Source organism: Typha angustifolia, chromosome 9 (assembly GCF_048772165.1).
Source record: "Typha angustifolia cultivar Huaian chromosome 9, ASM4877216v1, whole genome shotgun sequence".
NCBI classification, from domain to species: Eukaryota; Viridiplantae; Streptophyta; class Magnoliopsida; order Poales; family Typhaceae; genus Typha; species Typha angustifolia.
Genome location: NC_133247.1, coordinates 7,184,759 through 7,198,087, shown reverse-complemented (window position 1 = coordinate 7,198,087; position 13,329 = coordinate 7,184,759). Strand labels below are relative to the sequence as shown.

General features: G+C 37.6%; 1 protein-coding gene across 1 annotated transcript in view; it reads left to right on the top strand.

Moving 5' to 3' along the window:
- Positions 1–6,383, top strand: part of LOC140767272 (uncharacterized) — a 36,059-nt gene extending 29,676 nt beyond the window's left edge. The window contains exon 6 of the mRNA XM_073107121.1: positions 5,966–6,383. Coding sequence (XP_072963222.1) covers positions 5,966–6,191 — 226 coding nt within the window. The 3' untranslated portion in view covers positions 6,192–6,383. The remainder of the gene's footprint in view (positions 1–5,965) is intronic.
- The last annotated feature ends 6,946 nt before the right edge of the window (positions 6,384–13,329 follow it).

The following is a 13,329-nucleotide window of genomic DNA, read 5'->3' as shown; positions in this document are numbered from 1 at the left end:
CATCCACCAAGTGTGTTCTAACCCTCGCGCCTACTTGAGCATCCTCATGCTTTCTACCAACTATCCTATCAATCAGATTTTATGCTTTTCTTTTAAATAATAGATCATATGTATTTTATCCAATACTACAATAGATCATGCAACTCAGAAATTTAGGTGGTAAAGAGGCCTAGAAAAAATAATACAATATAGTCTCCAATCATGTATCTAATACATGCATCCCCATACCAGTCTATCACATGCATATTCATATTAGAATCATCTCGATATAAACTCATAATAGTATCGTCATCTTTAATCATCTCTATATATCACCAGTATACTCATATCGTAGATCAATCTAATCAAATGCATGATAAAATATGCTCAATTGAAATCATCTCTAGATAAGGTCATATAATCATGCTGAAGGCTAAAATATGCATATACATAATTATATAATAAATCTTAATTTGAAAAAGACGTCTAGAGGATAAGACTACTCACCTCAGATCAGAAGACCCAATACACGTATACCTCACATCCATCAATCAACCGTCACTCATCGCTAATAAGGTCTACATGGTCTCACATAAGTGGTTCGGGATCTGAAATGTTTAGGTAACATGAAATTAACCATTCATATAAAATATGATGATTTATTAGGTTTTAGAATTTCTACTTATCTTTATATATAAATATAAATAAAAATATAAATATAGATAAAAATCTAATTATAATTAAGTTGTAGTTCTCGCTCTATCTTGATTAATTAGGGACTATGTAGTTTTTTACTTTAGAAAATAAATAAATAAATAAGCATAGTATTTCATTTGTTATAAAATAATAATATATATAACAAATTATTAGAATTACTTAAAATGCATATCATAAGAATATTAGTATATAAATCTAATAAATAAATATAAGTATTACCTATATTTATGTGTAATAACTTATAGCATAATTAACATTAATTATACTAATTATAGTCAATAATAATCATATTGATGAATATGTGTTATTATTAAAATAATTAATGTCTAAATAACTTATTTGCATTAAGTAAGAAAGAAATACTTAAATAAATAATAAACAGATTATTGCCACTAGTGCTGGGCTCTGCTCGGCACTGTTTCAGCTAGGTGCAGAAGGATCGAGAAAAGAAGAAGAAGAAGAAGAAGAAGAAGAAGAATAGGAGGAGAAAAGAAGGAAACGAAGAAGAGAAGAGACGAGAAAGAGAAGGGAAAGGAAGGGAAGGGAGGGGAGGGGAGGGGATCGGGCCGGCGGGGAGGGGCTCGGCTGTTGTCGGCCAGCCAGTGGCTCGGTTCTGGTGAACCTGAGAGTGAAAGAGGGGGAGAGAGAGGGGGGGAGGGGGAGGGAGAGAGTCTCACCTTGGTGGCGGCAGCACGAGGGAAAGAGAGAGAGAGAGTTTGAGAGAGAGAGAGACCAAAAAAGAGAGGGGAGTGAGAGAGATAGACCAAAAAGGATCGAAATTTAAATCACACTAGTATTGTAAGAAAAAATCAACATATCTAGTTTGACTATCTTCTAATCAAATCAACAATTTTCTAGTCTCACTTTTTTAGATCCATAACTCATAATTCATTTACTAATTTACTAATTAACTCCTAACATTACACAACCATAAGTAACTTCCATATAAGAATAAATTCCTAGATCTAGGTCAGTCAGATGATCATATTATATCTATAGACATCCGTAATACTACTGGTACGAAAGAAAGAACGTATACTGATTCTACAATATAAAAAGTGTTATTATTAATTGTATCATGTTCTACTCCAAAAGATCTCAATCTGTTTAGATCTATCACTTCTTCTACTAACTACAAACATATAATAGTGAAATGACATAATTACCTCTGATAAACCAATACAACTTATTTAAATAAATTATCTCCAATCTACTCTGATATCTAAACATGCTCAAACGATTATCCATCAATATTATTACTAATACTGGGTAGAATGATAAATATAAGTTAATTCAAGAACATCCGAAATACTTACTCATGTTTCTATTTCTAGACAAATAATGTCACTAACCTAAAATATACTCATCATCAATCGATATCCTCATAAAATTTAGGCGATACCACAACTCTCTTATTTAAAGTGCACTGCTCATATGCTTAAACAATTATACAAATTGAAAGAACACCCAAACACAGTATCTATCTAAACCCTAGGCAATGATATCACTCCTTTACTTAAATAAAAGTCGGAAGAAATATTAAAAAGCAAAAGCAAAGATAAATACCAAGATTTTAACGTGGAAAAACTCAAATGGGAAAAAACCACAGATCCAAACTCGGATCAAAACCAATCACTAGAATAATAGCAATTACAAGACTGACTCACAAAACAACCTATCGATCCTCACGACTTTGTTCCTCTCAATCTTGCTTGCTAGAACCCACAATTTACCGTTTCTCATAATTGATATCCAATCTCAATAGCTTTCGAGATTGATCTTTCGTCTAGATAGCCCTTAAGACGAAAGTTTAAACCTTGTAGAAGAGTCAGACCTTATTGGTTGAAGAAACAATGTAGCCTCAAGAATTCTCCTTCAAATTGCTTCACCAACCACCCTAGAGTTAGAGCATCACAATGCTTAAGATAAAGCCAAATCCAAGTCTTATCCAAACTCACGAAAGTTCAAAAATTGCAAACTTCGTAGGTGCATTCGAACGCGGCCCGGGTGCATTCGAACGGGCCCGGGTGTGTTTGAACAGGCCCAGGTGCGTTCGAACGCGGTGGCTTGATTTTCATAGGTTGTGTTCGAATGGGCAAGTACACTCCTTTGGATGTGTGAACGTGCTGTGAACGTAGCAGGGTGCGTTCGAACGGCCCATGACTACGTTAGAATATGCATAGAAACAACACTCTCTATCTGTGCGAATGCCTGTGCTCGCGTTCGAACGCGCTGTGAACGCCACTCTCTGTCTGTGCGAACACTTGTGCTCGCGTTCGAACGCGCTGTGAACGTGATGTGAATATGGTGTGAACGCGAACGTTGGGTGCGTTCGAACACGCCCAACTTCATCTCCTTAATTAAGGAGACTGAGGAGAGAGAGAGAGAGAGAGAGGAGAGCCACCGACGATCACCACCACCTGAGGTCCCTTTTCGGCACTACCATGACCTTGCGATCTCACAGAGTGGAGGAAGGTTGTCGAGGGTATTCACTGTCAACGACCTTTCTCTCTCCATGGCCAGCGGCGATCAGAGTCACGAGGACTCTAAAGAGAGTATTCACGGCATGAGGTTGACGATACGAAATTTCCGATGAAGGAGTGATAGTGACCCAAAATCGTCGGTCGACGAGATTCACCGATGAAGCCACAAACCCACAAAATTAGGTATTTCTATTTTAACCAATTAAACTTAAATTAAATTTGAGGGGTGGGAGAAGGCTGACCGATGAGTCTCGAAGTGGTCTTTGATTGTTCTGGCTATGCTTCGGCAGTTCGATCTCACTATGCAAGCTCCGACAAGTTTAGAAAGAGAGAAAACGAGAAAGAACGGCATAAGGGGAAAAGAACAGGGCTAGGGTTTTGATTTATAGGGTAGGTTTCAAATTTTTATTTAGGATCTAACTTGGATTCAAAGTGGCCAAATATTCCGTGGCTACTCTCTCATCACGCATCGAAGGAGAGGGAAGAGGAGGTGCACGTGCACCATTTTTTTCAGTTCTTACACTCTCAGTCCTATCCAACTCAGCCTCCTTCGTTTGAATTGCTCTCTTCTCATCCTAACTCTCCTCTCGCGACCCAATCATCAAACCTCAAGTCCTCTCCATTGTCGTCTTCATCTCCTATATCTCCTACAGCTTCACGCTGTGCACCACATCCTTAGAGAAAACCCTTGCTGACAGCAACCCTCCTACGACTATAATACTAGGGGCCCATCCCTTTACTTCCACATGTCGAACCCCCTCTCCTCTAATCGGTCAGCGACATTTGCTCGTTAGCGGCGATGGAGAAAAGTTTTGGTGTCGTCTTCTCCTTCGTCATCTTGACGAGCTCCCATGGGCGCTCGAGCTCGAAGACAACGGCCTTGAGCTCCGGTCGTTTACGCATCTCGTAGATCTTACGCTCACGGAGGAGGTGGGTCTTAATAAAACTCTAAAGGAAAGGGTCAAGTATGGTATTTCTGATAGTTCGAGAGATCATTGTGTATCAAAAAAAAGTTTAAAAGGTTATTATAGAAAAAAGTGATAGTTCAGGGGGTGAAAAGATAATTATTCCTTAAATTTAAAAGCAATAAGTAAAAATAACTAACTGGACTCAACCTAACTGATTTGACTCTCGTGGTCGGATCATATCACATGTCATTTCTCTTTTTCTCATTTTCTTCATCTTATCTCCTTTTTCCTTTTCCTTTCTCCCTCCCCCACCCATCCCTCTATCTTACCCTCCTTTGCTGGCAGAATGCTTGTTACTTCCGAACTTAAATCCTTGCAGTCAAGTTAAAATTCCAAGTATTGATCATGCTATAAGATTTGAAAACTCTAGAAGAGGATAATGTCATGCCTTAGAGGTCTCATACTCTTTTATCATGTTAAGAGAATGATAGACAATAATAAAGCCTGATATGATGTTCTACTATGAAGTAGCTCAGTAGTATAGTCATATTATTAAATGGATAGTTACACTGTCGCCCTCCCAGAAATATGACAGGGTATCATTTTATACCCATGAAAGATACAGCTTACAATTTTCACTGATGAACTATGTGAAGCTACGGAACCTGCAATCTCTTAATTTGCTGTGAAGAATTTGGACAAAACCTTCTAGGAGGAAACTACCAATCTGCATCATCATCTTATACCATTGTTGTAGGTTGCTTGGTTTCAGACGATTTGAGGTGGTGGTGGTGGTGGGGTGGGGATATGCTTTCTTATTCATGGGTCGTTGTTGGTTTATAAGAATCTTGTGATAATGTTCTTGGTGGACTAATACATGGATATGATTGACTCATTTGACATAGTTACAATATGATGTAGGATCAGCGGATAGAGATCAGATAGTAACTTATGCTTGTTATGGTTAATTACATCTAGGATCACTAAGAACTTGCTTTCTGCGGTGATGGATGAACAATCTAAACCTATCAAAATGAGATATGTGTATGTTATTTGGTGATGGCACGTATTAATTTAAAGAATCTATGTCAGCATTAAACTCTATAATATGGAGAATTTGATGTTTTAGATTATTTGGTTCAATTTGAGTATATTGGATGAAACTTTAAGAAAGTTAAGCATCAAAACAAGGAAGCTGCTGTTAAATATCATAAATACAACGACTGCTTTCACTCTATTGAAGAAGAAACTTAGCAAAAAACATTGAATTATGGAAAGGTGACTCACCCTTTTGTGGGACCCTCATATACTCCTAAAATTTGAAGGAAAATCTTACAATGTGACTGATATAGAAGTATTTCGGATATTTGGTTGTGCCTATAGATCTCTTTGGTTGAAGTCTTAGAGTAGAGAAGATATGACAAGATCTGGTTGAAGTCTTACCGAAATCAATGTGTTTCAGAAATTTTTTTCTAACCTATAAAAGAGATTGTCGAATTTATAGCTACGATATATAACAACTTTGCTTTTCTAAATGCCTTCTCTACCGGAAAAAAACCAACAAACTGTTGCTAGTAACACCCATCTTGTTCACGTATGCTGATACCTTCAATACTAAATGCTTGCAAGGTATTAGCTGAAAGCTTATATATATTATATACAATTCGCACTGATATCTCATTTGTCATATGCATTAGCTGTAGTCTTGCTGAGTCCTCTCTGAATCTAAATTACATTACATTGATCGTGCAAAATATTAATCTGCTACATGACGTAACCAAACTTTCTTAGTTTCATGAAACAAATCTATAACATGGGAAATTGAGAAGAACTATCGACTTTCTTTTATTCCAATTCACTTTTCTCTGGACCTCACAGGTATGGTGAATCTCCTTTTGAGTATGTTCTTGGCGAATCTGGAGGAAGTTTACAGTTGGCCATTATGAACGGACAAATTAAATGGCCACTTGGACCAGACCCTCCGTACCCGGAGCCTCTCCGTCAGTTTGTAATTTGGATGCTTCAGCCTCAGCCTGCTGTTCGTCCTCACATTAATGATATAATTATTCATGTTGATAAGCTCATCTCTAAGTACTCTTCATAAACTAAAAATGTCATCTGCCATTACTATATAACTTATAAAACTTATAGGTGCATTGTCCATGACATGCAATGTTATACTATGACTTAAATTATGATTTACTACCTGTTAACAAAAAATAAAACAATTCTTTTTGTAAGTTTCAACTGGTAATCATTTTAATGTTAGTTGTACTTATCTGGAAATTGTACTCAATTCTTCCTTCCTTTATTTTCTTGAGTGGGAGATGGTACTGCTTTTATGTGGTGGTTGTTTTTCTTTCTTTTTCAACTTTCTTTTGTTTGTTGTTGTTTCTGCAGTACAGAATGTACAATATTTAACTGAAATTTTGGGGGAGAGATATGAATCAGTTTGACTAGCTTAAAATGATACGTTAAGTCAAAGTCAAAGTCAACACCATATCTGATTTAAACTAGAAAAGTAGAATCTTACTAAGGACTAGAAAAATTGAATACTTCTCGTACTATAAAATTAAAATCGAGGAGAAAGGAAATCGAGTATCAGTAGAAAAAGTAAATACATGACAAAGAGATGTATACATGTTTTTTTTTTAACCTCGAAAACCTCTCAGTCTAATAAGGAGAAAATATCACAGATCTAGTCAAACTGAATTAATCTATTTCATATCAATCAAATAAACAAGAAATACTTACAAGACTTAGATAGTTCCTTGTCGAAGTGTTTAAGCTTTGTTTCTTGGTTGCAGTACATCGCAGTTAACTACATCATGAATAGATTGTCTTTGCATATGATATGTTGTATGTCTCTTTGGGTAGCTTCTTAAGTCCTTGCATGCGTGTGTTGGTATCATATCGACAATGTCGGTTCAGCTCCTTAAATGCTCTTGATGATCAACCGTTAGAAGACCTAGCAGTCAGGCATATGGTAGTAACCTGCAGTCGGGCATGTGGTAGTAGCTTTCCTCATAATAGATATGACATATGCCCCGTGGTGAAATATAGAACATCTCTAAGGGTAGAACTTGATCTTCCTTTTAAGTTCATTTTAGTTCTATGAAGCCCCTTAGCTTCTGGTTGAAAACAAATTTGGTAACTCCACACTGCACCCCGTATGCAATCTTTCACAATTTGGAAACTTTTATATGGTCTAGGCTTCCTACAGCGGACTATTTATACCACATTACTTTGGGCTTTTTACTCTGTCATTTATGCTCTTTAGAAGAGGAATCACTGAATCAGTGGCTCACCTGTTCTAAAGATGTTCCTTTGCTAAGAGGTTTTGGGTCTGCCTTGTGCAGTCTTTGGACCTTCACTTCCAATTTGCTCATAACTGGGTGAATGAAGATCGGACCTTTGAGACGGTAATGATAACAATTTTATTCCTGCTCTTATTGCTAACGCTTTGTGGCATCTTTAAAAGGAGCGAAATGCACTAATCTTTCAAGATGAACAACCTCAGTTGGTGAGTCAGAGAAGTTTTGCAATTTGCCCCATGATTACTACAGTAGCCCTGCTTATTCTATTGGCACTTCTGAATCTATATGGGTGTGTTGGGTTTATTAAATTAAACTCGGACGAGTCTTACTGTCTCGCCAATGGCAAAGCTGGTGCAGGTTTTATAATTCGAAACTCAGGTGGATTCTCTTTGTTTGCAGGTGGGCGTCCGGTTGTAGCTAAGATCTGTTCTATTTAGTGAAGCAGGGGTATGGGTATGAGGGAAGGCTTGCAGAAAGCTTGGGGGGCGAAGTGATAAAATTTTTGTCGTTCAGGGTGACTCCAAAAACCTTATTGACATCATCGTAAAGAACCTGGAAAGCCCATGGATCGTCGACTCCATCATCAAGGATATTTTGTTGTTGGCAGCTGTATATATAGGGAAGCTAATAGATTGGTGGCTAATGGGGGTTAAGCTAGTTTTGCTTGTAAATCCCAAAATTATATTTACTGTTGTAGTGACTTGCCACCTGATCTATCTATATTCCTCTCCGAGGATAGATCGGTGTCCTTTGTACAGAGAGGTATCAGATAGCTCTCCGGCTATCTTTTCTAACAAAAAATAATATTATATATATATATAACATAACTCAAAATTTGTAGCTCAATCTTTAAGTTTTTGTTTTGCTTGGACAGTAGGTCTGCCATACGTAAATAGGTAAAAGTAAAACCGCTTTTTGTGAAAACTATTCTCTCAATGCTATATCTGATATTATCAAGTTGTAACCACGTGCAAAACTTTGCTGACCATGAGAGCAATTCGCTTTTTTGTGGAGAATCATAAATTTACCTACCAAATTGCTGGTTCACCATAGAAATAGAGCTTTTAATATCTCAGAAGAGAAACTATAGAGTAGGGGAGTTACACTACAGGGTAACATTAGCAGCTCTTCCACCCTAGAGTAGTAGCTAGGGCTATCAAAATAAACGAGTGACTCGGGCTTGGGTCGATTGAAGCTCAAGCTCAGCTAGCCCTGACTAAGAATTGAGCCGAGCCTAAGCTAGCTCAGAAGATTCAAAATCAATTTCGAGCCGAGCTTAAGCTGGAGCCGACTTGATAGGCTCAGTATATAAGGGATTCAGAAATTAGAAACCCTAGCCTCAACTCACAAGTCCCAATTCCCAAACACAGTTGCTCAACTCTCCCTAGCTTTCCATCAGACCTCACTCACTTGGTTGCTCTAATCCTTCATCTCCACCGTTGGCTCGTTGCCTCGTCCTTCTCTACCGTCAGCTAGCTTCCTCCTCCTTCAGCAAACCAACTCTTGATATGAACTAGGTCAAATAGGATTGCATCATGAGGACGTTGGGCTCAAGTTGAGCTGAGCCGAGCTTGAGGCCCCTTTTGGTCTTCCCCTGAGAGTGAGATTTCTTTTTTCTACTTTTCTTTCCTAGTTGCTCCATGGGATGCAGCCAATAGTTGAAGCATATGCAATCAATAAATTTGAATACAAATTTAATTGTATTTTGTAGTTTTATTATGGATTTCATAGTTATTGAACACTTTATTTTCTCATTCATAATTTATTTACTCAATTCACAGTTATTAAACATTTATATTTTTATGAGTTTCATAGTTTTATTATAGAATTTGTAGTTATTGAATACTTGCATATTTTGTTTTGTAATTTTATTATGTATATAGAAGGTGAGGTACTAAAAGGATGAATCACTTATGCCATGGAAACTTTGGTATGTTGGACCGGCAATTTTGTTGGCTCAATCACTTAGTTGGTTGCAATCGACCCTTGATGATGATACTGGATCTATTTTGCCATTGACCAAGGAGCATGGCTTCTAGTTTTGAGCTTGGTGACGGTGACAAAGTGGTGATGGTGATAGAGCTTGGTCATGGCGAGCTCATGTAGGGAGAAGGCGGAGCTTGGTGAAGCGACGGAGTGTTAATAGCAGCGAAGCTTGGTCACGACAGATATGCAATGGTGGCAAAGAGCTTAGGTTGGCAAGCTGCCAAGCTTGAGGAGGGACCAAAGGAGGTGGAGCTTTGTGATGCCGAGCTCAAGGAGGGAGGACAGGAGGAGGCGAGGTTGGTGACTCCATGAGGTGATGGCATCTAGTGATCAATGATGGCGATGTCGAGGGGGGATTTTAGAGTTGGGGTGAAAGTGGCTATGGGTTCAATTGGGATTTAGGGGAGATGGAGAAGGTAGGGCTAGGATGTAATTAGATGAGTTGGGTATTTAAATAGCGGGTAAACAGATATCTGTTATCCAATAATATTAGTTATACTCATCCATATTCGGATCTAGATGTTTTCTTAACAGATTATCGGTATTCGAACATTTTATTATACTCCTATCCATATTTGTATCTAGATACGAATTGAATATTGTAACGCCCCCACCCGGCACGACTACATGCATACCCACGCGCCTACATGGTACGCGCGGCGCATGTGATAGGGGACGGGGCCTGTCACGCACAGATATATCCTTGTGCTCACATACTCAATCACAAAATAAATTATGACATCATCAAATAAAACCTACTCACATATACATATCTAAATTCATAACAATCATACTACATGGCTATATAATCTTGTAGGGCCCACACAAGCTATGACAAATCATCAAGATACAACTAAAAATACCCTGGGCTCCATATTTATTAAAATAATAATATAATATATATTTATATTAGCTATTAGACTCATTTTTATAAATAATAAAAAATTTAAAATTTAAATTAACTCAAAAATAATTTAATATTAGACTCATTTTAAAGGTCTCAATGAGACCTTTCTAATGGTATGATTTTTGTTAAAACTAATTAGTAAAACTAATTATATACTCAGTTTAACTAACTAGATTATTTAATAAACGATATAGATGGAATTAAAATTATTGAATGCAATAATTATTGGGCAAAATTAGTATTTTTGGAAAGCTGAAAAGACAAATGAAGTCGAGCCTCACTATTGCTAGCTCCAAATTTGGAGCTAGCATTAGAGTTGCTCTAACACCCACCACCAAATACACATGCCCCTCACATGGGTGAAACCCACATGATATTCACGTGACTTGTTGGTCAATATTTCAACACAATAAATAGAAGAAAAGTCTATATTTCTATAAATAATATAAAACAAAAGAAATTCATAACACTAGAGACCACAATGTCTTAAAATATATAACCATAGATAGATCCTACTGCCCACGTAGGGGCTATAAGCCATCTAGCTTACTTTACAAGAAGAAAATAAATAAAAGGAAACTAAAACTAGTCTTTGCTAGATTTTCCACCAGCTCGGGGCCACTACCGATTTGAAAATATTTCTACTAAAAGGTGGCGAGCATAAAACCCAGCAAGTATCTACTACTATAGTCTAAAAATAAAACAATTAAAGATGCCATAATAGGTATGAATATGCATATCATGATGATAGGGTCTACGGTACCAAATTGATAGGCTCTGATTCCAATGATAGGCTATGAAACAATTCCTTCAAGACTTGGATTTATTGTAGGAAGCAATCCGAGCAACTAAGGGAAAATATTCACCAAATATTTTTTTTAGTTATAAAATTACAAAACCAAGTGAAATTGATCCATAACTCCCTGATCTACAATTTTTGTATCTATGCCTTTCGAAGATTCGAACTGCAACTGGAACAAAAACATGATATATTACAGATGATGGTGGTGGTGATAGGTGGAGTAGATGTTAGGGTTATAGATGATAATGAAGCTGAGGGTGGATGGATGATGTTGTTTAAGTGATTAAGATGAAGGAGAAAAGATGGTCAAGATCCCAAAGAAGAGGGAAGACTCGACAGATAAGGGAGATTAGAAGTTATGAGAGACCTTGCCAACAGTAGAGGTGGAAGGTTGGTGAAGAGAGATGAGGGAGATTAGGGTAGAGAGAATAGAGAGAAAATAGGAGGCACGAAACTAATAATCCAATAACATAATGATTTTGGTTGCCATCCACACCTTTATAGAGGCTAGCCAATAAGCCAAAATAATAATTATTAACCCTAATTCTAGAAGATTCCCACTGATCGTGTTTGAACGCACCTGATCACGTTCAAACACACAAAAGACATTCTCTGTCAATGCGAATGCGACGCAGGTGTTCAAACGCGCATTTTGTGTTCTCTATTTTTGCAAACCTAATGTAGGCGTTTGCAAGGGCGTTCGAACGTGACCTACAGAAATTATATTTTAATAAAAATAAACAACTAAGTGTATCACATGATTAAATCAATGCATCGGTACCGTATACTCAATATGTTCATCTAATATGCACATACATTAGCAATCAATAACATAACGTGCATCAATCTAGACTATTAAGCTCTCAAACTTGAGCTCACATTGAGCTCTGCCCATAAGCCATGCACCATATGATATGTATCACTGTAGACTATTAAGTCTGTAACTTTAAGCTAATGTAGAGTTATGCACGTAAACCACATCAATACTCACACCTGACAACACAAATATCCCCAATAGAGGGTAGACCCTAACAGTAGAATCGTCAATCCATCACTCAGCGAACAACATGATTTATTGTTCGTCACTACAAACTAAGGATCTTAGTCGTAAGCCCATCACATGAGTCAATATCACACCCGATACTATCCTTGAGCCCTCATACGATGTCACCCTACGTCTAGGGTATCACAAGGTCTACATCCTCCTACCTTTCTCTCTTTATTCTTAAGTACCCTAAATGCTATAACTCTCGTTGACCAATAGTAAAATACTCACCGCCTAGCAAAATGGCTGCTTGATTGTCTATGATCAACAGATTAAGACCTCAAGCATGGGCCCTAAACTATAAATATAATAATATCCCCTACTCTCAACCCTAGCTAGAGAGGTGTCGGGTTTTGTCGAGAAGTCACCCTTGAAAAAAAAAACCCCTAGCGGAACGTATGTATCTAAACACTAGGCAATGATATCGCTCATTCGCTTAAGTAAAAATCCAAAGAAATATTAAGAACGAAAGTAGAGATGAACGCCAAGATTTTAATGTGGAAAAACCCGAAACGGAAAAAAAACCACGGATCCAAACTCGGATCAAAACCAATCACTATGATAATAGCAGTTACAAGATTGACTCACAAAATAATCCGTCGATCCAAACGACTTTGTTCCTCTCAGTCTTGATCGCTAGAACCCACGATTCACTGCTTCTTGTGATTGAAGTCTAATCTCAGTAGCCCTCGAGATTGATCTTTCGTCTAGATAGCCCTTAAGACGAAAGATTAGATTCTTGTAGATGAGTAGAACCTTGTTCGTTGAAGAACCGATATAGCCTCAAGAAATCTCCTTCAATAATCTTCTTCAACCATCCTAGAGATAGGGTTTCATAATCCTTATATATGATCTTCAAGATAGAGCTAAATCCGAGTCTTATCCGTACTCATGATCTTCAAGATAGAGTCAAATCCGAGTCTTATCCGTACTCATGATCTTCAAGATAGAGCCAAATCCGAGTCTTATCCGTACTCATAATCTAGATAGAGCCAAATCCGAGTCTTATCCGTACTCATGAAAGTCCAATATTTTTAAACTTTGTTGGTGCGTTCAAACGGGCTCGAGTGCGTTCGAACGCGACAGGTTGAATTCTTCAGGTTGCATTCGAACGCGTTTGTGAACGCGGCTCTCTGTCTGTGTGAACGCAGTGTCCGCGTTCAAACGCGTTTGTGAACGCGGCTC